Consider the following 24,979-nt stretch of genomic DNA (forward strand, 5'->3'; position numbering starts at 1 on the left):
GTGTTTATGGAAAGCCGTACTGGGAACCTTGTAGTGTAAAGCACATCTAAACATGGTGCAATGATATGCTATAGCCTACGGTAAGACCGTGTTTATTTCATTTTTTTGCATTTATAATATGTATATTGATTTACCCTTACCATAGGCCTATATTATATAGATTTCTACTGAGTGGAAGTTTTCAGCCAAAGGCCAAAGGATGTTCTGCATCCCAGAGAATATGATCAGCTAACTGGACACGTGAGCCTGTGAACCATGGCATGACCACCGTGGGGGGAGGCATGGGGGGGAGGAGGAGGAGGATGTGGCATGGGAGGAGGAGGCATAGGAGGTGGAGGCATGGGAGGAGGAGGCATAGGAGGTGGAGGCATGGAAGGAGGAGGCATGGGAGGAGAAGGATGAGGCGTGGGGTGGGCATGGGAGGAGGGGGCGGCGTGGGAGGAGAAGGATGAGGCGTGGGGGGGGGGCATGGGAGGAGGAGGCATGGGAGAGAGGGGGAGGCATGGGAGGAGGAGGCATGGGAGGTGGAGGCATGGGAGGAGGAGGATGAGGCGTGGGGGGGACGCATGGGAGAGAGGGGGAGGCATGGGAGAAAGGGGGAGGCATGGGAGGAGGAGGCATGGGAGGAGGAGGATGAGGCGTGGGGGGGAGGCATGGGAGGAGGAAGATGAGGCGTGGGGGGAGGCATGGGAGGAGGAGGCATGGGAGGAGGAGGATGAGGCGTGGGGGGGAGGCATGGGAGAGAGGGGGAGGCATGGGAGAGAGGGGGAGGCATGGGAGGAGGAAGCATGGGAGGAGGAGGCATGGGAGGAGGAGGCATGGGAGGAGGAGGCATAGGAGGAGGAGGCATGGGAGGAGGAGGCATGGGAGGAAGAGGCATGGGAGAGAAGGGGAGGCATGGGAGGAGGAGGCATGGGTGGAGGAGGCATGGGAGAGAGGGGGAGGCATGGGAGGAGGAGGCATGGGAGGTGGAGGCAATGGGAGGAGGAGGATGAGGCGTGGGGGGAGGCATGGGAGGAGGAGGCATGGGAGAGAGGGGGAGGCATGGGAGGAGGAGGCATAGGAGGAGGAGGAGGCATGGGAGGAGGGAGGCATGTGAGGAGGAGGATGAGGAGGAGAGGTGGAGGCATGGCAGGAGGAGGAGGAGGAGGAGGAGGAGAGGTCGAGGCATGGGAGGAGGAGGATGAGGCGTGGGGGGAGGCATAGGAGAGAGGGGGAGGCATGGGATGAGGCGGCATGGGAGGAGGGGCATGGGAGGTGGAAGCATGGGAGTAGATGTGGAGGCATGGGAGGAGGAGGCATGGGGAGGAGGCATGGGAGGGAGGTGGAGGCATGGGAGGAGGAGGATGAGGCGTGGGGGGAGGCATGGGAGAGAAGGGGAGGCATGGGAGGAGGGGCATGGGAGGAGGAGGCATGGGAGGAGATGTGGAGGCATGGGAGGAGGAGGCATGGGAGGAGGAGGATGAGGCATGAAGGAGAGGAGGAGGCATGGGGGAGAGGAGGAGGAGGCATGGGAGGCATGGGAGAGAGCAGGAGGAGGCATGGGAGAGAGGAGGCATGGGGGAGGGGAGTAGAAGGAGACATGGGGGAGGAGGCATGGGAGGAGGGAGAAGGGGAGAAAGAAGAGGAGAGGAGAGAGGGAGGAGGGGAGGGAGGAGAGGAGAGAGGGAGGAGAGGAGGGAGGACATGAGGGAGAAAAATAGGAGGGAGAAGGGGAGGAGGGAGGACATGAGGGATAAAAAGAGGAGGGAGGAGAAGAGAGAGGGAGGAGATGAGGGATAAAAAGAGGAGGGAGGAGAAGAGAGAGGGAGGAGATGAGAGGTTGGAGAAACACAAGGAGACCCCCCCCCCCCCCCCCCCCCCCCCCCCCCCCCCCCCTCTTTGTTTCTGACATCACACTAATCAGTAAGATACATTCTCCAATTATCACACATCAGATCCACTGCAGGGCTCAGAGAACACAGTGACCTCTGATACATGTTCCTATCACACAGACTGCAGGGCACAGTGAACGCGTTGACCCCTGGCCCAAACTGCTGACAGGCCCTCTCTAACATTCCCACATTCCTGTTCATTTGTCTTCCATAAGCCCCCTGTAGATCAGAGACGTTTGTCAGAGTATCTCTCATAGATAATACGGTCCCTCCTCCTCCCGCCTGCTCTTTACAAGGGTGCATGGTCAGTAAATATCAGGTTGGATCCATTCCTGCCACCACAGCTCAATAAACTCCGTCTGAAATGCAGTTGGTGTATTTGCTGCCCAGTGGCGCTGCTTTAGCTTCTCTGACACATGATGATGCCACAGGAAGCCCAGAGAAGAAGAGCCCAACAGCACGCTGAGTTAGTCGTGTCGTACGGACATTTTCTGAGATGGAGATCAACTCTGTACCTTAGCTTTTTTTTTTTGGGGGGGGGGGGGGGGGGGGCTATTTGGGATACCATACATTAAGCTAACCTCTGACCTCTGACCTGTGAGGTGTAGGAGTGAGAGTTGTCCCCTCCCTGTTTTCAGCAGCATCAGCATCTTTCGGGTAGAGCGCTGTACTGGGTTCCCGAACTGTGGACAGGCCTCGCCATGTATTTCTATGTTATTATTATACAGCCAATTCCTTCACATTGTGGCCATACGATATGTAGATGGGTTCATCCAGAGATGTGACGAGGAGGTAAAGCAGCTGAATGCATACTCCTTTAACACAACTCGTGGGCTGTTTTTAAGGTGATTGAAGGATCTCAACTCACATCCATAATTGTGATTGTTAGGGGAAAAGCATGGTGAGTAATAGAATCATGTAATGTATTCAGTAAAGTTGCTTACTCTGCTAAATGAAAACTGCTCGCAGTCCTTCAGGGACATCCCCCCCGTTAAAGTCTGGTATGATGTTGATCTGACTCTGATGGTTGTGCGTCTTGAGGAGGAAGAAAACTGAGCTGAGAGAGAGAGAAAAGAGAGAGAGGGGGAATAGAGAGCTGAGAGAGAGAGAGCTGAGAGAGAGAGCTGAGAGAGAGAGAAAAGAGAGCTGAGAGAGAGAAAAGAGAGCTCGGAGAGAGAGCTGAGAGAGAGAGAAAAGAGAGCTGAGCGAGAGAGAAAAGAGAGCTGGGAGAGAGAGAAAAGAGAGCTGGGAGAGAGAGAGAAAAGAGAGCTGGGAGAGAGAGAAAAGAGAGCTGAGAGAGAGAGAAAAGAGAACTGGGAGAGAGAGAGAAAAGAGAGCTGGGAGAGAGAGAAAAGAGAGCTGAGAGAGAGAAAAAAGAGAGCTGGGACAGAGAGAAAAGAGAGCTGAGAGAGAGAGAAAAGAGAACTGGGAGAGAGAGAGAAAAGAGAGCTGAGAGAGAGAGAGAGAAAAGAGAGCTGAGAGAGAGAGAAAAGAGACCTGAGAGAGAAAAGAGAGCTGAGAGAGAGAGAAAAGAGAGCTGGGACAGAGAGAAAAGAGAGCTGAGAGAGAGAGAAAAGAGAACTGGGAGAGAGAGAGAAAAGAGAGCTGAGAGAGAGAGAGAGAAAAGAGAGCTGAGAGAGAGAGAAAAGAGACCTGAGAGAGAAAAGAGAGCTGAGAGAGAGAGAAAAGAGAGCTGAGAGAGAGGAGAGAGCTGAGAGAGAGGAGATGGGTATTGACTCTGCATAACAGTGACCCCTGCTGTTGGTTAGGTAAAGGTTAGGGTAGGGAAGTCCCAAGGAACCAGATATTTCTGCTTTTTGTGACTCCTATGGCTGGAAAAATGCGGTGATTTGATTTGTAGGTCTGATTGTGTTGTGTTTATTGTGTAGGTCTGATTGTATTTAGTGTGTAGGTCTGGTTGTGTTTAGTGTGTAGGTCTGGTTGTGTTTAGTGTGTAGGTCTGGTTGTGTTTAGTGTGTAGGTCTGGTTGTGTTTAGTGTGTAGGTCTGGTTGTCTTTAGTGTGTAGGTCTGGTTGTGTTTAGTGTGTAGGTCTGGTTGTGTTTAGTGTGTAGGTCTGATTGTGTTTAGTGTGTAGGTCTGGTTGTGTTTAGTGTGTAGGTCTGGTTGTGTTTAGTGTGTAGGTCTGATTGTGTTGTGTTTAGTGTGTAGGTCTGGTTGTGTTTAGTGTGTAGGTCTGATTGTGTTTAGTGTGTAGGTCTGGTTGTGTTTAGTGTGTAGGTCTGGTTGTGTTTAGTGTGTAGGTCTGGTTGTGTTTAGTGTGTAGGTCTGATTGTGTTGTGATTAGTGTGTAGGTCTGGTTGTGTTTAGTGTGTAGGTCTGGTTGTGTTTAGTGTGTAGGTCTGATTGTGTCGTGTTTAGTGTGTAGGTCTGGTTGTGTTTAGTGTGTAGGTCTGATTGTGTTTAGTGTGTAGGTCTGGTTGTGTTTAGTGTGTAGGTCTGGTTGTGTTTAGTGTGTAGGTCTGGTTGTGTTTAGTGTGTAGGTCTGGTTGTGTTTAGTGTGTAGGTCTGGTTGTGTTTAGTGTGTAGGTCTGGTTGTGTTTAGTGTGTGGGTCTGATTGTGTTTAGTGTGTAGGTCTGGTTGTGTTTAGTGTGTAGGTCTGGTTGTGTTTAGTGTGTAGGTCTGGTTGTGTTTAGTGTGTAGGTCTGGTTGTGTTTAGTGTGTAGGTCTGGTTGTGTTTAGTGTGTAGGTCTGGTTGTGTTTAGTGTGTAGGTCTGGTTGTGTTTAGTGTGTAGGTCTGGTTGTGTTTAGTGTGTAGGTCTGGTTGTGTTTAGTGTGTAGGTCTGGTTGTGTTTAGTGTGTAGGTCTGGTTGTGTTTAGTGTATAGGTCTGATTGTGTTGTGTTTAGTGTGTAGGTCTGGTTGTGTTTAGTGTGTAGGTCTGATTGTGTTTAGTGTGTAGGTCTGGTTGTGTTTAGTGTGTAGGTCTGGTTGTGTTTAGTGTGTAGGTCTGGTTGTGTTTAGTGTGTAGGTCTGGTTGTGTTTAGTGTGTAGGTCTGGTTGTGTTTAGCGTGTAGGTCTGGTTGTGTTTATTGTGTAGGTCTGATTGTATTTAGTGTGTAGGTCTGATTGTGTTTAGTGTGTAGGTCTGGTTGTGTTTAGTGTGTAGGTCTGGTTGTGTTTAGTGTGTAGGTCTGGTTGTGTTTAGTGTGTAGGTCTGGTTGTGTTTAGTGTGTAGGTCTGGTTGTGTTGTGTTTAGTGTGTAGGTCTGGTTGTGTTGTGTTTAGTGTGTAGGTCTGGTTGTGTTTAGTGTGTAGGTCTGGTTGTGTTGTGTTTAGTGTGTAGGTCTGATTGTGTTGTGTTTAGTGTGTAGGTCTGGTTGTGTTTAGTGTGTAGGTCTGGTTGTGTTTAGTGTGTAGGTCTGGTTGTGTTTAGTGTGTAGGTCTGGTTGTGTTTAGTGTGTAGGTCTGGTTGAGGATGAGAACATGATTCTTCCATTGTGTGTGTTTGGATAAATGATAACCTTTAAAGGGGAATGGAAAATCTAGGGCTTAGATGTACTTCCTAAAGTGTTTCCATTCCTCTTCAAGGACTCATTCAAATCACCGCTGATTTGACTGTAATTGTTTGGTCAAAGAGAGAGGATCCACAATGGTTTGCTTCAAACACCAAATTATACCTCAGATAGACAAAGTGTTTATAACAGAAGGGAAGTGGAGGACACTCGTTGGTTCACTCTGAGAACCTACAGAATATAATATATATCTATATATAAAAACCTGTGTATCTCATACAACTGTAATGTAAAAGAAAAGTATTCAGACCCCTTGACTTTTTTCACATTTTGTTACGTTACAGCCCTATTATAAAATATATTAATGAGTTTTTTCATCAATCTACAGACAATACCCCATAATGACATCACAATACCCCATAATGACATCACAATACCCCATAATGACATCACAATACCCCATAATGACATCACAATACCCCATAATGACAAAGCAATTTTTTAAAAAATGTTTTAATGTTTGGAAATCTATTACAAATAAAAACTTGAAATATCACATTAACATAAGTATTCAGACCCTTTACTCAGTACTTTGTTGAAGCACCTTGGGCAGCACATACAGCATCAAGTTTTCTTGGGTATGACGCTACAAGCTTGGCACACCTGTATTTGGGGAGTTTCTCCCATTCTTCTCTGCAGATCCTCTCAAGGTCTGTCAGGTTGGATGGGGAGCGTCGCTGCACAGCTATTTTCAGGTCTCTCGATCGGGTTCAAGTCCAGGCTCTGGCTGGGCCACTCAAGGACATTCAGAGACTTGTCCCGAAGCCACTCCTGCATTGTCTTGGCTGTGTGCTTAGGGTTGTTGTCCTGTTGGAAGGTGAATCTTCACCCCAGTCTGAGTTCCTGAGGTTGGAGCAGGTTTTCATGAAAGATCTCTCTGTACTTTGCTCCGGTCTTCTTTGCCTCGATCCTGACTAGTCTCCCACTCCCAGGTTGTCATGTGCCTTCTACTGAGGAGAGGATGCTGCCAGTGGAACTCTGGAGCTCTCTGAGTTGTGGCCTGATTGGTGGAGTGCTGCAGAGATGGTTGTCCTTCTGGAAGGTTCTCCCATCTGGAGCTCTCTGAGTGATCATCGGGTTCTTGGTCACCTCCCTGACCAAGGCTTTTCTCCCCTGGTTGCTCAGCTTGGCCGGGCGACCAGCTCTAGGAAGAGTCTTGGTGGTTCCTAACGTCTTCCATTTAAGAATGATGGAGGTCAATGTGTTCTTGGGGACCTTCAATGCTGCAGACATTTTTTTTAGCCTTCCCCAGACCTGTGCCTCAACACAATCCTGTCTCGGAACTCTATGGACAATTTCTTCGACCTCATGGCTTGGTTTTTGTGTATATGTCAGAGAACCAAAATAATATATATATATAATATATATGTTTTATATAAACCTATGCATATCTCAGATAACATATATAATATATATATATATATATATATATATATATATATATATATATATATATATATATATATATAAATATATATAAACCTCTGTATCCTCATCATCCTCACCATATGTTTGGAAGTAGACATGTCTTCCTCTTTGGGGTTTTATCCTGGGTATCTGTTAAGCACTTTGTGATAACTGCTAATGTAAAAATGGCTTTATGAATTACATTTCATTGACCTTGACACAACTAGGATGCCATTGGAGGACAGAGCAGGAGGGAGACAGACTAACAGCCAGACCAGAGCTACAAGAGGGAGACAGACTAACAGCCAGACCAGGGCTACAAGAGGGAGACAGACTAACAGCCAGACCAGGGCTACAAGAGGGAGACAGACTAACAACCAGACCAGGGCTACAAACCCCTTTCTCCTAAATGTAGTGTTTGCTGTAGTTTTATGTGATTATACTGTATGAAGAGATAGTGGTTGTAGATGTTTTATCTCTGAATGCCCTCTCTCTGCTACCACTGCTTGTGGCAGCCCTCTCCTCAGCCCTATCCTCTCCTCAGCCCTATCCTCTCCTCTCTCCTCCTCTCTCCTCAGCCCTCTCCTCTCCTCAGCCCTATCCTCTCCTCTCCTCTACTCAGCCCTATCCTCTCCTCTCCTCTACTCAGCCCTCTCCTCTCCTCAGCCCTATCTTCTCCTCAGCCCTATCCTCTCCTCAGCCCTATCCTCTCCTCTCCTCTACTCAGCCCTCTCCTCTCCTCAGCCGTATCCTCTTCTCAGCCCTATCCTCTCCTCCTCTCTCCTCAGCCCTCTCCTCTCCTCAGCCCTATCCTCTCCTCTCCTCTACTCAGCCCTATCCTCTCCTCTCCTCTACTCAGCCCTCTCCTCTCCTCAGCCCTATCTTCTCCTCAGCCCTATCCTCTCCTCAGCCCTATCCTCTCCTCTCCTCTACTCAGCCCTCTCCTCTCCTCAGCCGTATCCTCTTCTCAGCCCTATCCTCTCCTCCTCTCTCCTCAGCCCTATCCTTTCCTCAGCCCTATCCTCTCCTCTCCTCTACTCAGCCCTCTCCTCTCCTCAGCCCTATCTTCTCCTCCTCTCTCCTCAGCCCTCTCCTCTCCTCAGCCGTATCCTCTCCTCCTCTCTCCTCAGCCCTCTCCTCAGCCCTATCCTCTCCTCAGCCCTCTCCTCTACTCAGCCCTCTCCTCTCCTCAGCCCTATCCTCTCCTCAGCCCTCTCCTCTCCTCAGCCCTCTCCTCTCCTCAGCCCTCTCCTCAACCCTATCCTCTCCTCAGCCGTATCCTCTCCTCCTCTCTCCTCAGCCCTCTCCTCTCCTCAGCCCTATCCTCTCCTCAGCCCTATCCTCTCCCCAGCCCTCTCCTCTCCTCAGCCCTATCCTCTCCTCAGCCCTCTCCTCTACTCAGCCCTCTCCTCTCCTCAGCCCTATCTTCTCCTCAGCCCTATCCTCTCCTCAGCCCTATCCTCTCCTCTCCTCTACTCAGCCCTCTCCTCTCCTCAGCCCTATCCTCTCCTCCTCTCTCCTCAGCCCTCTCCTCTCCTCAGCCGTATCCTCTCCTCAGCCCTATCCTCTCCTCCTCTCTCCTCAGCCCTCTCCTCTCCTCAGCCCTATCCTCTCCTCCTCTCTCCTCAGCCCTATCCTCTCCTCCTCTCTCCTCAGCCCTATCCTCTCCTCCTCTCTCCTCAGCCCTATATTCTCTTCCTCTCTTCTCTCCTCTCACCTCAGCCCTCTCCTCTCTGCACTCTCTCGGATTTTCACATATCTCTTTCCAGGGGGATGTGTCATATCCCAATGCTGACCTAGTTTCTTACACACACGCACACACACACACACACACACACACACACACACACACACACACACAGTTCTTACAAAACATACAGTAACACTCGCTTGTAGACGTACAACACACACACACACACACACAAAGCCTACAGTACAGTACGAAAGGTCTTCCACATTTCTCACAGCAGTCAGTGTTCTATAATATAATTTATTAGATCAGTCAGTGTTCTATAATTTATCAGATCAGTCAGTGTTCTATAATTTATCAGATCAGTCAGTGTTCTATAATATAATTTATCAGATCAGTCAGTGTTCTATAATATAATTTATCAGATCAGTCAGTGTTCTATAATATAATTTATCAGATCAGTCAGTGTTCTAGAATATAATTTATCAGATCAGTCATTGTTCTAGAATATAATTTATCAGATCAGTCAGTGTTCTATGAAATCATTTATCAGATCAGTCAGTGTTCTATAATATTATTTATCAGATCAGTCAGTGTTCTAGAATATAATTTATCAGATCAGTCAGTGTTCTATAAAATCATTTATCAGATCGGTCAGTGTTCTATAATATAATTTATCAGATCAGTCAGCGTTCTATAATATAATTTATCAGATCAGTCAGTGTTCTAGAATATAATTTATCAGATCAGTCAGCGTTCTATAATATAATTTATCAGATCAGTCAGTGTTCTAGAATATAATTTATCAGATCAGTCAGTGTTCTAGAATATAATTTATCAGATCAGTCAGTGTTCTATAAAATCATTTATCAGATCAGTCAGTGTTCTTTAATATAATTTATTATATCAGTCAGTGTTCCATAGTATCATTTATTATATCAGTCAGTGTTCCATAGTATTATTTATCAGATCAGTCAGTGTTCTAGAATATAATTTATCAGATCAGTCAGTGTTCTATAATATAATTTATCAGATCAGTCAGTGTTCTATAATATAATTTATCAGATCAGTCAGTGTTCCATAGTATCATTTATTATATCAGTCAGTGTTCTAGAATATAATTTATCAGATCAGTCAGTGTTTGAGAATATAATTTATCAGATCAGTCAGTGTTCTATAATATAATTTATCAGATCAGTCAGTGTTCTATAATATAATTTATTAGATCAGTCAGTGTTCTATAATTTATCAGATCAGTCAGTGTTCTATAATTTATCAGATCAGTCAGTGTTCTATAATATAATTTATCAGATCAGTCAGTGTTCTATAATATAATTTATCAGATCAGTCAGTGTTCTATAATATAATTTATCAGATCAGTCAGTGTTCTAGAATATAATTTATCAGATCAGTCATTGTTCTAGAATATAATTTATGAGATCAGTCAGTGTTCTATGAAATCATTTATCAGATCAGTCAGTGTTCTATAATATTATTTATCAGATCAGTCAGTGTTCTAGAATATAATTTATCAGATCAGTCAGTGTTCTATAAAATCATTTATCAGATCGGTCAGTGTTCTATAATATAATTTATCAGATCAGTCAGCGTTCTATAATATAATTTATCAGATCAGTCAGTGTTCTAGAATATAATTTATCAGATCAGTCAGTGTTCTAGAATATAATTTATCAGATCAGTCAGTGTTCTATAAAATCATTTATCAGATCAGTCAGTGTTCTTTAATATAATTTATTATATCAGTCAGTGTTCCATAGTATCATTTATTATATCAGTCAGTGTTCCATAGTATTATTTATCAGATCAGTCAGTGTTCTAGAATATAATTTATCAGATCAGTCAGTGTTCTATAATATAATTTATCAGATCAGTCAGTGTTCTATAATATAATTTATCAGATCAGTCAGTGTTCCATAGTATCATTTATTATATCAGTCAGTGTTCTAGAATATAATTTATCAGATCAGTCAGTGTTTGAGAATATAATTTATCAGATCAGTCAGTGTTCTATAATATAATTTATCAGATCAGTCAGTGTTCTATAATATAATTTATCAGATCAGTCAGTGTTCTATAATATAATTTATCAGATCAGTCAGTGTTCCATAGTATCATTTATTATATCAGTCAGTGTTCTATAATATAATTTATCAGATCAGTCAGTGTTCTATAATATAATTTATCAGATCAGTCAGTGTTCTATAATTTATCAGATCAGTCAGTGTTCTCTAATATAATTTATCAGATCAGTCAGTGTTCTATAAAATCATTTATCAGATCAGTCAGTGTTCTAGAATTTATCAGATCAGTCAATGTTCTAGAATATAATTCATCAGATCAGTCAGTGTTCTATAGTTTCATTTATTATATCAGTCAGTGTTCTAGAATATAATTTATCAGATCAGTCAGTGTTCTATAGTATCATTTATTATATCAGTCAGTGTTCTAGAATATAATTTAGCAGATCAGTCAGTGTTCTAGAATATAATTCATCAGATCAGTCAGTGTTCTATAGTATCATTTATTATATCAGTCAGTGTTCTAGAATATAATTTATCAGATCAGTCAGTGTTCTATAGTATCATTTATTATATCAGTCAGTGTTCTATAGTATCATTTATTATATCAGTCAGTGTTCTAGAATATAATTTATCAGATCAGTCAGTGTTCTATAGTATCATTTATTATATCAGTCAGTGTTCTAGAATATAATTTATCAGACCAGTCAGTGTTCTATAGTATCATTTATTATAGCAGTCGGTGTTCTAGAATATAATTTATCAGACCAGTCAGTGTTCTATAGTATAATTTATTATATCAGTCAGTGTTCTAGAATATAATTTATCAGACCAGTCAGTGTTCTATAGTATCATTTATTATAGCAGTCGGTGTTCTAGAATATAATTTATCAGACCAGTCAGTGTTCTATAGTATAATTTATTGTATCAGTCAGTGTTCTAGAATATAATTTATCAGACCAGTCAGTGTTCTAGAATATAATTTATCAGATCAGTCAGTGTTCTATAGTATCATTTATTATATCAGTCAGTGTTCTAGAATATAATTTATCAGATCAGTCAGTGTTCTATAGTATCATTTATTATATCAGTCAGTGTTCTAGAATATAATTTATCAGATCAGTCAGTGTTCTAGAATATAATTTATCAGATCAGTCAGTGTTCTATAGTATCATTTATTATATCAGTCAGTGTTCTAGAATATAATTTATCAGATCAGTCAGTGTTCTATAGTATCATTTATTATATCAGTCAGTGTTCTAGAATATCATTTATCAGACCAGTCAGTGTTCTATAGTATCATTTATTATATCAGTCAGTGTTCTAGAATATAATTTATCAGACCAGTCAGTGTTCTATAGTATCATTTATTATATCAGTCAGTGTTCTAGAATATAATTTATCAGATCAGTCAGCGTTCTTTAATATAATTTATCAGATCAGTCAGCGTTCTAGAATATAATTTATTAGATCAGTCAGTGTTCTATAAAATAATTGATCAGATCAGTCAGTGTTCTAGAATATAATTTATCAGATCAGTCAGTGTTCTAGAATATAATTTATCAGATCAGTCAGTGTTCTAGAATATAATTTATCAGATCAGTCAGTGTTCTAGAATATAATTTATCAGATCAGTCAGTGTTCTAGAATATAATTTATCAGATCAGTCAGCGTTCTTTAATATAATTTATCAGATCAGTCAGTGTTCTAGAATATCATTTATCAGATCAGTCAGTGTTCTAGAATATCATTTATCAGATCAGTCAGTGTTCTAGAATATTATTTATCAGATCAGTCAGCGTTCTTTAATATAATTTATCAGATCAGTCAGCGTTCTTTAATATCATTTATCATATCAGTCAGTGTTCTTTAATATCATTTATCAGATCAGTCAGTGTTCTAGAATATAATTTATCAGATCAGTCAGTGTTCTAGAATATAATTTATCAGATCAGTCAGTGTTCTATATTATAATTTATCAGATCAGTCAGCGTTCTTTAATATCATTTATCAGATCAGTCAGTGTTCTAGAATATAATTTATCAGATCAGTCAGTGTTCTAGAATATAATTTATCAGATCAGTCAGTGTTCTATAATATAATTTATCAGATCAGTCAGTGTTCTATAGTATCATTTATTATATCAGTCAGTGTTCTAGAATATAATTTATCAGATCAGTCAGTGTTCTATAATATAATTTATCAGATCAGTCAGTGTTCTATAATATAATTTATCAGATCAGTCAGCGTTCTTTAATATAATTTATCAGATCAGTCAGTGTTCTAGAATATAATTTATCAGATCAGTCAGTGTTCTATAATATAATTTATCAGATCGGTCAGTGTTCTATAATATAATTCATCAGATCAGTCAGCGTTCTAGAATATAATTTATCAGATCAGTCAGTGTTCTATAATATAATTTTCAGATCAGTCAGTGTTCTAGAATATCACCTCTTTCTCTTAATAATATTTACAGCCAGAGATATGGATGATGACTATGGATAAAGTCAATTATAGAATTCCTTGCTTTTGTATTCATCATTTCTCTCCGTGAGCGTGTGCTAAACAGCTGCTCTCTCTGCAGCACCTCTCTGACCAGACTGTTATTACAGATGAACAGCACCTCTCTGACCAGACTGTTATTACAGATGAACAGTACCTCTCTGACCAGACTTTTATTACAGACTAAACAGCACCTCTCTGACCAGACTGTTATTACAGACTAAACAGCACCTCTCTGACCAGACTGTTATTACAGACTAAACAGCACCTCTCTGACCAGACTGTTATTACAGATGAACAGCACCTCTCTGACCAGACTGTTATTACAGATTAACAGCACCTCTCTGACCAGACTGTTATTACAGACTAAACAGCACCTCCCTGACCAGACTATTATTACAGACTAAACAGCACCTCTCTGACCAGACTGTTATTACAGATGAACAGCACCTCTCTGACCAGACTGTTATTACAGACTAAACAGCACCTCTCTGACCAGACTGTTATTACAGATGAACAGCACCTCTCTGACCAGACTGTTATTACAGATGAACAGCACCTCTCTGACCAGACTGTTAATACAGATGAACAGCACCTCTCTGACCAGACTGTTATTACAGGTGAACAGCACCTCTCTGACCAGACTGTTATTACAGATGAACAGCACCTCTCTAACCAGACTGTTATTACAGATGAACAGCACCTCTCTGACCAGACTGTTAATACAGACTAAACAGCACCTCTCTGACCAGACTGTTATTACAGACTGAACAGCACCTCTCTAACCATACTGTTATTACAGATGAACAGCACCTCTCTGACCAGACTGTTAATAGAGATGAACAGCACCTCTCTGACCAGACTGTTATTACAGATGAACAGCACCTCTCTGACCAGACTGTTATTACAGATGAACAGCACCTCTCTGACCAGACTGTTATTACTGACTGAACAGCACCTCTCTAACCAGACTGTTATTACAGATGAACAGCACCTCTCTGACCAGACTGTTAATACAGACTAAACAGCACCTCTCTGACCAGACTGTTATTACAGACTGAACAGCACCTCTCTAACCAGACTGTTATTACAGATGAACAGGACTTCTCTGACCAGACTGTTATTACAGATGAACAGCACCTCTCTGACCAGACTGTTATTACAGACTGAACTGCACCTCTCTGACCAGACTGTTAATACAGATGAACAGCACCTCTCTGACCAGACTGTTATTACAGACTAAACAGCACCTCTCTGACCAGACTGTTAATACAGATGAACAGCACCTCTCTGACCAGACTGTTATTACAGATGAACAGCACCTCTCTGACCAGACTGTTATTACAGATGAACAGCACCTCTCTGACCAGACTGTTATTACAGACTAAACAGCACCTCTCTGACCAGACTGTTATTACAGATGAACAGCACCTCTCTGACCAGACTGTTATTACAGATGAACAGCACCTCTCTGACCAGACTGTTATTACAGACTAAACAGCACCTCTCTGACCAGACTTTTATTACAGACTAAACAGCACCTCTCTGACCAGACTGTTATTACAGATGAACAGCACCTCTCTGACCAGACTGTTAATACAGATGAACAGCACATCTCTGACCAGACTGTTATTTCAGATGAACAGCACCTCTCTGACCAGACTGTTAATACAGACTAAACAGCACCTCTCTGACCAGACTGTTAATACAGACTAAACAGCACCTCTCTGACCAGACTGTTATTACAGATGAACAGCACCTCTCTGACCAGACTGTTAATACAGACTAAACAGCACCTCTCTGACCAGACTGTTAATACAGACTAAACAGCACCTCTCTGACCAGACTGTTAATACAGACTAAACAGCACCTCTCTGACCAGACTGTTAATACAGACTAAACAGCACCTCTCAATTGATTATTTGGAGAGAAGAAAGCAGAATATGTAGTCTACATCCTAAATGACACACACACACACACACACACACACACACACACACACACACACACACACACACACACACACACACATACATACAGACACAGACACACACACACTTCTGTTGACAAACTGTCCCCTAGACATGGTTCTGTTGTCTGTGTGTTGAATAGAACATGTGTAACTCGGCTCCATATGGATAACTAATTATATATATATTCATTTTTTCTTCGTTGTTTATGGGGAAGTGTCATTTGTTTTTTTGTAACAAATAACGCAATAATATTAATCACAAATAGTTTGTTACTAATCACTTGACTTTATGGATTATTCCTGTCATGTGTCAGACAGAACCATACAGTGATCCTAATATAGAAGGTAATGTCTGCATGTCCTGTATTCCCAGGACCCACGATTCCCCTCCGTGAAAGATGGAATGTTCTATTGTTTTACCCGAACCCGAGTCCCTAAACCGCCGTAAGCACTTGATTAGTGCAGAGACAACAAACACTGCCGTTTTCTAAAAATATCCCAATCCAATAACTATCCAATCCCACGTGACTCCACGCAAATGGAAACGTCAGTTCAACGCAGTCCGGGGCGGCTCATTCACGCTGCTGTGAGCTGGCTACTAGTATTATTCTAACCCCCTCCCCCCCCGGATGTTAACAGCCAGTACAGCGCTGGACAACAAGCCAGGAAGTCAGATTGCTTCAGTTTAGTAAAGCCCCCTTTTAAAAGCCTGCCTCTCTCTCTCGGCTCAGGAATCTGAGTAGAGATGGACTAGGCCACTGAGGCTAAAGATCATTAGTGGTTTAAGGCCCATCATGGTTTAATCTGTGGATAAACGTGTCTCAGGGTGATTAAGCTCTATTGTTCAGTCCCTGCTGATCGTACAGGACAGCTGTTAATCCCCGGTATATACAGACAATCGTAATGTTTTAAAATGTATTATATTGTGGTTACATGATGTAAGATATAATTTAACACAGAGACTTCTGTTATCAACTCTCCACATATCACATTCTGTCTGTTATCAACCCTCCACATATCACATTCTGTCTGTTATCAACCCTCCACATATCACATCCTGTCTGTTATCACCCTCCATATATCACATTCTGTCTGTTATCACCCTCCATATATCACATTCTGTCTGTTATCACCCTCCATATATCACATTCTGTCTGTTATCAACCCTCCACATATCACATTCTGTCTGTTATCACCCTCCATATATCACATTCTGTCTGTTATCACCCTCCATATATCACATTCTGTCTGTTATCACCCTCCACATTCTGTCTGTGATCAACCCTCCACATTCTGTCTGTTATCACCCTCCAAATTATGTCTGTTATCACCCTCCATATATCACATTATGTCTGTTATCACCCTCCATATATCACATTCTGTCTGTTATCACCCTCCACATATCACATTCTGTCTGTTATCACCCTCCATATAGCACAATGCTCCTGAGGTTTGAGTCCATGACATGGCATGTAGCATCCAGGCCCCAGGAAGCCTCTTTTAGTCGTTGCTGATCTAGGATCAGTTTAGCTATCCAGATCATAATGAATAAGATGGCTCTGCTGTGGTATTCTGTGACTAGACAGATGTGAGGGAAGAAGGTTTGGGAGAAGGGGAATTGTCTGTCTCTTTCTTGGAGCCCCAGCAGCTTTACATCATGTCTTATACAAGCTCAGCAGACACCTGAGGCATCAGGTGAAAGGTAACACACAGCTTATCCGCAATCCCCCACCTCAGCGTGCACACACACACACACACACACACACCAGCCCTGATCCAATCAGCCGTAACAGTATGCCGATCCCACCATGGGTGATGGGTGAGAGGAGGGTTTACGGGGCTGAGGCGGTGTTGCCATACCAGCCCTCTCTTCCTCTAAACAGATGGATGATTACATGTGTTTTTCTCACGCAGATACTCTTCCTTCCGGTGTTTTCTGGAAGCAGCTTGCAGTGTGGGTTCTATCCACAGTGGGTTTCTATCTGACTGTCTCTGCCATCTAGTCAGCCAGTCAGTCAGCAAACCAGCCAGACAACCATACAGTCAGCCAGAAAACCAGCCAGCCAGCCATCTAGTCAGCCAGTCAGTCAGCAAACCAGCCAGACAACCATACAGTCAGCCAGTCAGTCAGCCAACCAGCCATCTAGTTAGCCAGTCAGTCAGCAAACCAGCCAGACAACCATACAGTCAGCCAGTCAGTCAGCCAGCCATCTAGTCAGCCAGTCAGTCAGCAAACCAGCCAGACAACCATACAGTCAGCCAGCAAACCAGCCAGCCAGCCAGCAAACCAGCCAGCCAGCCATCTAGTCAGCCAGCAAACCAGCCAGCCAGCCATCTAGTCAGCCAGCAAACCAGCCAGCCAGCCATTCAGCCAGTCAGATGTGTGCTGACTAGACACCCATGAGCCCTGGGTGTTGTACTGTCACAGTACACCATGTTTTTGTTCTCACCCAATGACACTTTGATGACCTCACCCAGTAATGGCCCAGCGGGCGTGTGGGTTTGATTTCCGATATTAACCACAGCCCTAGATCAGACCTGACCTTTGATGGCTCCTAATTGTGGCATATTGGAGTTTATTTTATTTGATTAACCCCTAAAACAAATGTACATTCATTATAATCCACATAATAATTACCATTTCATATTACTGAAGGATTATTTTCCTGCTAACTCTATGTACTATAATTATAAGAACGTGGTAGAGGTGAAGCCTGTAGGCTGGTAGTAGAAGGTTTTGGTAGTGCTGTATCCTGCAGGCTGGTAGTAGAAGGTTCTGGTAGTGTTGTATCCTGCAGGCTGGTAGTAGAAGGTTCTGGTAGTGCTGTATCCTGCAGGCTGGTAGTAGAAGGTTCTGGTAGTGTTGTATCCTGCAGTCTGGTAGTAGAAGGTTCTGGTAGTGTTGTATCCTGCAGGCTGGTAGTAGAAGGTTCTGGTAGTGCTGTATCCTGCAGGCTGGTAGTAGAAGGTTCTGGTAGTGTTGTATCCTGCAGGCTGGTAGTAGACGGTTCTGGTAGTGCTGTATCCTGCAGGCTGGTGTAATAGCCAGAAGGCCAAACAGTAGACCTCATTAACTCTGAGGAAATCTACACATTGGACGTGCAAATCTCTCCTGTCCTCTGCCAGGAGACAGGCAGGCAGACAGACAGGCTGGCCCAGGTTCCTAGGACACACAGTAAGGCATATTAGTGAGTATACAACAATCTGTAACTCTACAATGAATGACACATTTAAAGCGTTTCATTCCAAACAGCTATATATCCATCAGAAATGTTTGAAAATGGGCTTTTAATGTTTAAAGAAATGATGAGAGATTGGTGTGTTTTTTTTTTTTTCAACATTGGTTTCATTTCAGAGATGTCATGAAACTCCTCACTCTCAGTGAAAGAATTAGTACTGCTAAGATTTTACACAGTCACACGTAACAAATGAAGAATGAAATATTCCGTGCCGTAAAATGTGGTTAGAATGGGGTATTGTAATAGGTGCCAGGCACACCGGGTTCCAGTCAGCATGCACGTTCAACACCTTGCAGAGTCCATGGCCCGACGAATTGAGGCTGTTCTGAGGGAAAAAAGGGGTTCAACTCAGTTTTTTGGAAGGTGTTCCTAATGTTTTGTTCAGTGGCCACTGTTCTGGCTTTTACAGGTGTTTTGGGAGGTGTTCCTAATGTTTTGTTCAGTGGCCACTGTTCTGGCTTTTACAGGAGGTGTTTTGGAAGGTGTTCCTAATGTTTTGTTCAGTGCCCACTGTTCTGGCTTTTACAGGAGGTGTTTGGAAGGTGTTCCTAATGTTTTGTTCAGTGGCCACTGTTCTGGCTTTTACAGGTGTTTTGGGAGGTGTTCCTAATGTTTTGTTCAGTGGCCACTGTTCTGGCTTTTACAGGTGTTTTGGGAGGTGTTCCTAATGTTTTGCTCAGTGCCCACTGTTCTGGCTTTTACAGGAGGTGTTTTGGAAGGTGTTCCTAATGTTTTGTTCAGTGCCCACTGTTCTGGCTTTTACAGGTGTTTGGAAGGTGTTCCTAATGTTTTGCTCAGTGCCCACTGTTCTGGCTTTTACAGGAGGTGTTTGGAAGGTGTTCCTAATGTTTTGTTCAGTGGCCACTGTTCTGGCTTTTACAGGAGGTGTTTTGGAAGGTGTTCCTAATGTTTTGTTCAGTGGCCACTGTTCTGGCTTTTACAGGTGTTTTGGGAGGTGTTCCTAATGTTTTGCTCAGTGCCCACTGTTCTGGCTTTTACAGGAGGTGTTTTGGAAGGTGTTCCTAATGTTTTGTTCAGTGCCCACTGTTCTGGCTTTTACAGGAGGTGTTTGGAAGGTGTTCCTAATGTTTTGCTCAGTGCCCACTGTTCTGGCTTTTACAGGAGGTGTTTGGAAGGTGTTCCTAATGTTTTGCTCAGTGCCCACTGTTCTGGCTTTTACAGGAGGTGTTTGGAAGGTGTTCCTAATGTTTTGCTCAGTGCCCACTGTTCTGGCTTTTACAGGCACCTCGGAGGTGTTTGTTCAGGCTCAGCATCAGAAGAATACTCACCAGCGACGTCATGATTAATTTCTTCCGTCTGAGATGGTTTCCATTCAGATCTTGTAGCATCGCTAACACAGCATGGTTGTCCATATCGTCTTTTCTCCTCTTGCCATTGTAAAGTACACACTCTCACTGTATATAGGGTATTGTCTGGAGGACCGGGTCGTACCTGATTTTACACAAGCGACAATGAGTAAACACACAAGAAGAAGAACAGTTCAAGTTGCAGTTGTTTTTTACTTTATATTTTAGCGTCTCTGGCGTTCTAGTCCACAAGCCATTCAGGTAAGAGGGTGGATAAAGATGGCTGTCACCTGTAGTCTCTTTCGTCCGCGGCAGTGTGGCCTCGCTGACAGAGTCCGTAACACAATGTAAGTGGGAGAGTAAGCGTCAGCCTGCACTCTTGTGCCAGTCATTTGTTTAGAGAATGCCTGTGCAGGTGTGCTGATGAGTAATCCTGTGCAGGTGTGATGGGTGAGCAGAGCTGTGGTGCGGTCTTCAGCCGGCCTGGTGAAGGTAGTGTAGCCTTCTACAGTGCTGAACTGAGTGACACTGTCCACTGTGCTGAAGTGAGCCCACCTATTATTCTGTGCTGAGGTGGGTGCCACTGTCCATGGTGCTGAAGTGAGCCCACCTGTTCTTCTGTGCTGAGGTGGGTGGTTCTGTCCATGGTGCTGAAGTGAGCCCACCTGTTCTTCTGTGCTGAGGTGGGTGGTTCTGTCCATGGTGCTGAAGTGAGCCCACCTGTTCTTCTGTGCTGAGGTGGGTGGTTCTGTCCATGGTGCTGAAGTGAGCCCACCTATTCTTCTGTGCTGAGGTGGGTGCCGCTGTCCATGGTGCTGAAGTGAGCCCACCTATTATTCTGTGCTGAGGTGGGTGCCGCTGTCCATGGTGCTGAAGTGAGCCCACCTGTTCTTCTGTGCTGAGGTGGGTGCTTCTGTCCATGGTGCTGAAGTGAGCCCACCTGTTCTTCTGTGCTGAGGTGGGTGGTTCTGTCCATGGTGCTGAAGTGAGCCCACCTGTTCTTCTGTGCTGAGGTGGGTGGTTCTGTCCATGGTGCTGAAGTGAGCCCACCTGTTCTTCTGTGCTGAGGTGGGTGGTTCTGTCCATGGTGCTGAAGTGAGCCCACCTATTCTTCTGTGCTGAGGTGGGTGGTTCTGTCCATGGTTCTGCACTGGGAGTCCTTCAGCCACACTTCTGGCCATGCCTCTCACGTTGCCACTGGTACACTACATGCCCAGAAGTATGTGGGCACCTGCTCGTCGAACATCTCATTCCCAAAATCATTGGCATTAATATGGAGTTGTTCCCCTCCTTTGCTCCTCCACTCTTCTGGGAAGGCTTTTCCACTAGATGTTGGAACATTGCTGCAGGAACTTGGTTCCATTTAGCCACGTGAGCATTAGTGAGGTTGGTCACTGATGTTGGGCGATTATACCTGTTTCTCAGTCAGCGTTCCAATTCATTCTCCAAACCCAGATGGTGAACTGTGATTCTTCATTGCATAGAACTCGTTTCCACTGCTCCAGAGTCCAATGGCGGCGAGCTTTACACCTCTCCAGCCTATGCTTGGCATTGCGCATGGTGATCTTAGGCTTGTGTGTGGCTGCTCGGCCATGGAAACCCGTTTCATGAAGCTCACGACCAACAGTTCTTGTGCTGACGTTGCTTCCAGAGGCAGTTTGGAACTGAATAGTGAGTGTTGCAACTGAGGACAGAGGATTTTTACACCCTACGTGCTTAACCTCTCTGGGATATGTGCGCTAACGTCCCACCAGGCCAAAAGCCAGCAAAAATGTAGAGCGCCAAATTCAAATAAATTATTATAAAAATCTACCTTTCATTAAATCACACATGCAAGACGGCAAATTAAAGCTACACTTGTTGTGAATCCAGCCAAAGTGTCAGATTTCAATATATATGGTTTGTCTCTGGGTTTCGCCTGCTAAATAAGTTCTGTTATACTCACAGACATGATTCAAACAGTTTTACTGAGAGTGTGTCAGAGTGTTTTCTATCCAAATCTACTCATAATATGCATATCTTATCTTCTGAGGATGAGTGGCAGGCAGTTGAATTTGGGCATGTATTTCATCCGGGCGTGAAAATACTGCCCCCTGTCACCAAGAAGTTAAGCACTCGGTGATCCCGTTCGTATAATTTAGGTTAAGTTTTGAGGCAATTTTCTGGGGAATTTTTTAACTGGGCACCTTCAACTGTCGTGAGAAGGAAGGGGCAACAAGTGAAAACCATTCAAATAATGACACTCCCGTTCTGTTTGTGACATTAAGATTCTAACAACGACAGTGTGTTATATAGACGTTATATAGACGTATTTATTAAAAGTCAAGGATGGTGGTGGGGGGGGGCATGACTTTAAAAATGTCAGAGTAATAAAAAATAATAACTAATGAGCAATCCAAATGACTCCTTTAGCGGTTCTAGTGTTAACACTGCTAATCTAACCCACACATCAAACCAAAGGGGATTAAATCCTCCCATTATGAAAAACTTGTTTCTGACATTAAATGTGTTCCTTATCCGTACCCTGCTGTCTCACGCAGCCTCTCCCTGCCAGGCAGTTTAAAGCACCTTGTTAGGGCTTTCTTTTTTGACGGCAGAGAATAATTTCTCGCTTGAATAAAAGAGAGAAATTGCTTCCCTGCATGCTTCACGATTGCTTCACTGTTTTTATTCCACTATTAAACAGCAATAATATAAGCTTGTGAGATCTATTTGCTGGTGAGACGTTTATGTGATATTTCTAAGTTCAGTATAAGTGTAATACAACAGCTGAGGGACAGCCCAGTTGAACACACGAGGGACAGCCCAGTTGAACACACGAGGGACAGCCAGCTGAACACACGAGGGACAGCCAGTTGAACACACGAGGGACAGCCAGTTGAACACACGAGGGACAGCCCAGTTGAACACACGAGGGACAGCCCAGTTGAACACACGAGGGACAGCCCAGTTGAACACACGAGGGACAGCCCAGTTGAACACACGAGGGACAGCCCAGTTGAACACACAAGGGACAGCCCAGTTGAACACACGAGGGACAGCCCAGTTGAACACACGAGGGACAGCCCAGTTGAACACACGAGGGACAGCCCAGTTGAACACACAAGGGACAGCCCAGTTGAACACACGAGGGACAGCCAGTTGAAGACACGAGGGACAGCCAGTTGAACACACGAGGGACAGCCCAGTTGAACACACGAGGGACAGCTAGTTGAACAGCCCAGTTGGTCACACGAGGGACAGCCCAGTTGAACACACGAGGGGCAGCTAGTTGAACACACGAGGGACAGCCCAGTTGAACACACGAGGGGCAGCTAGTTGAACACACGAGGGACAGCCCAGTTGAACACACGAGGGACAGCCCAGTTGAACACACGAGGGATAGCTAGTTGAACAGCCCAGTTGGTCACACGACGGACAGCCCAGTTGAACACACGAGGGACAGCCCAGTTGAACACACGAGGGGCAGCTAGTTGAACACACGAGGGACAGCCAGTTGAACACACGAGGGACAGCCAGTTGAACACACGAGGGACAGCCAGTTGAACACACGAGGGACAGCCCAGTTGAACACATGAGGGACAGCCCAGTTGAACACACGAGGGACAGCCCAGTTGAACACACGAGGGACAGCCCAGTTGAACACACGAGGGACAGCCCAGTTGAACACACGAGGGACAGCTAGTTGAACAGCCCAGTTGGTCACACGAGGGACAGCCCAGTTGAACACACGAGGGGCAGCTAGTTGAACACACGAGGGACAGCCCAGTTGAACACACGAGGGACAGCTAGTTGAACAGCCCAGTTGGTCACACGAGGGACAGCCCAGTTGAACACACGAGGGACATCCCAGTTGAACACACGAGGGGCAGCTAGTTGAACACACGAGGGACAGCCCAGTTGAACACACGAGGGACAGCCAGTGGCCCTTTCACACTCACACACACAAACACACACAAACACAGATTGCAGGCTGCTGAGGGTGACCACAATCTGCTCAGTCACCATCTGCTGCTCTCCAGTGATTTAATAAGAACATGATATTTGCCTAAACGCTCATAAAAGACCTGTAGACTAACAGCTGTCTAATGGTCCTAAATGACTACAGATGAGACATGATGGAGACATGGTCAAATGTTCATCAATCTTGGACAGAGAGTCACTCTTTAATGCCAGCCTGACTGTGGCAGACTGTGTGTATGATCAACGAATCCATGTGTTGTGTTGCAGGCTCCCAGCGGTGCCAGGCCTGAGGAAGAACTGGAGCGTCTCACCAAGAAGATGCTGTATGACATGGAAAACCCTCCGGCTGAAGAGTACTTTGGTGAGACAGAACTTTACAGTGCAGTAATCATATCATTACCTACGGTGAACGCCATTATAGGGGTCGATCCCTCCAAAAATAGTGTTTTTTTTGGTCTCTTTGATAGGTTCAGTAGATATATTAAATGAAGGCTAATTTATTAATATAGACCACATGGAGAACTCAAGAAGTCACATTTTTAATATGAAAAGACTTGCTAAAAGTGCTTAAAGTCAGCATTTTGACATTTTGTCCCTCCGTGCTCCCTGTAGGAAGATGTGAACCCACTAAACATCTGTAAAGACCTAGTTATTTTGTTGCTTTGACAAAGTCAGTTCGGAACATTAAGCATTTATTTCATGTGATTAATGATTCATTTATTTCATGTGATTCATTTATTTCATGTAATTAATGATTCATTTATTTCATGTGATTAATGATTCATTTATTTAATGTGATTAGCGATTCATTTATTTCACGTGATTAATGATTCATTTATTTCATGTGATTAATGATTCATTTATTTCATGTGATTAATGATTCATTTATTTCATGTGATTAGTGATTCATTTATTTCATGTGATTAGCGATTCATTTATTTCACGTGATTAATGATTCATTTATTTCACGTGATTAGTGATTCATTTATTTCACGTGATTCATTTATGTCATGTGATTAATTATTAGTGATTCGTTTACGTCTGTCCCTCATTTTAAGGTCAACCCTGTTACATGAACTGAACTCTCGTTTTAATATGGAGAAATGTTCCCTTTTAAATGATTTTTTTTTCTCCAAAGAAACGTTGAACATCTTAAGGTCAAATCATAGATTAACAGCAGGTGTTCTGGTTCTACTCTTTATGTAAAAGCAGGTGAGCTGGTTCTACTCTTTATGTAAAATCAGGTGTTCTGGTTCTACTCTTTATGTAAAAGCAGGTGAGCTGGTTCTACTCTTTATGTAAAAGCAGGTGTTCTGGTTCTACTCTTTATGTAAAAGCAGGTGAGCTGGTTCTACTCTTTATGTAAAAGCAGGTGAGCTGGTTCTACTCTTTATGTAAAAGCAGGTGTTCTGGTTCTACTCTTTATGTAAAAGCAGGTGTTCTGGTTCTA

General features: G+C 43.7%; 1 protein-coding gene across 2 annotated transcripts in view; it reads left to right on the forward strand.

Moving 5' to 3' along the window:
* Nucleotides 1-24,164, forward strand: part of LOC110510444 (lipoma-preferred partner homolog) — a 278,396-nt gene extending 254,232 nt beyond the window's left edge. For both annotated transcript variants that reach the window (XM_036978955.1, XM_036978956.1), the window contains one exon: nt 23,797-24,164. In XM_036978955.1, the coding sequence (XP_036834850.1) occupies nt 23,797-24,018 (222 nt within the window). In that variant the 3' untranslated portion in view covers nt 24,019-24,164. The remainder of the gene's footprint in view (nt 1-23,796) is intronic.
* Nucleotides 24,165-24,979: the final 815 nt, after the last annotated feature.

Source organism: Oncorhynchus mykiss, chromosome 5 (assembly GCF_013265735.2).
Source record: "Oncorhynchus mykiss isolate Arlee chromosome 5, USDA_OmykA_1.1, whole genome shotgun sequence".
Classification (NCBI taxonomy): Eukaryota; Metazoa; Chordata; class Actinopteri; order Salmoniformes; family Salmonidae; genus Oncorhynchus; species Oncorhynchus mykiss.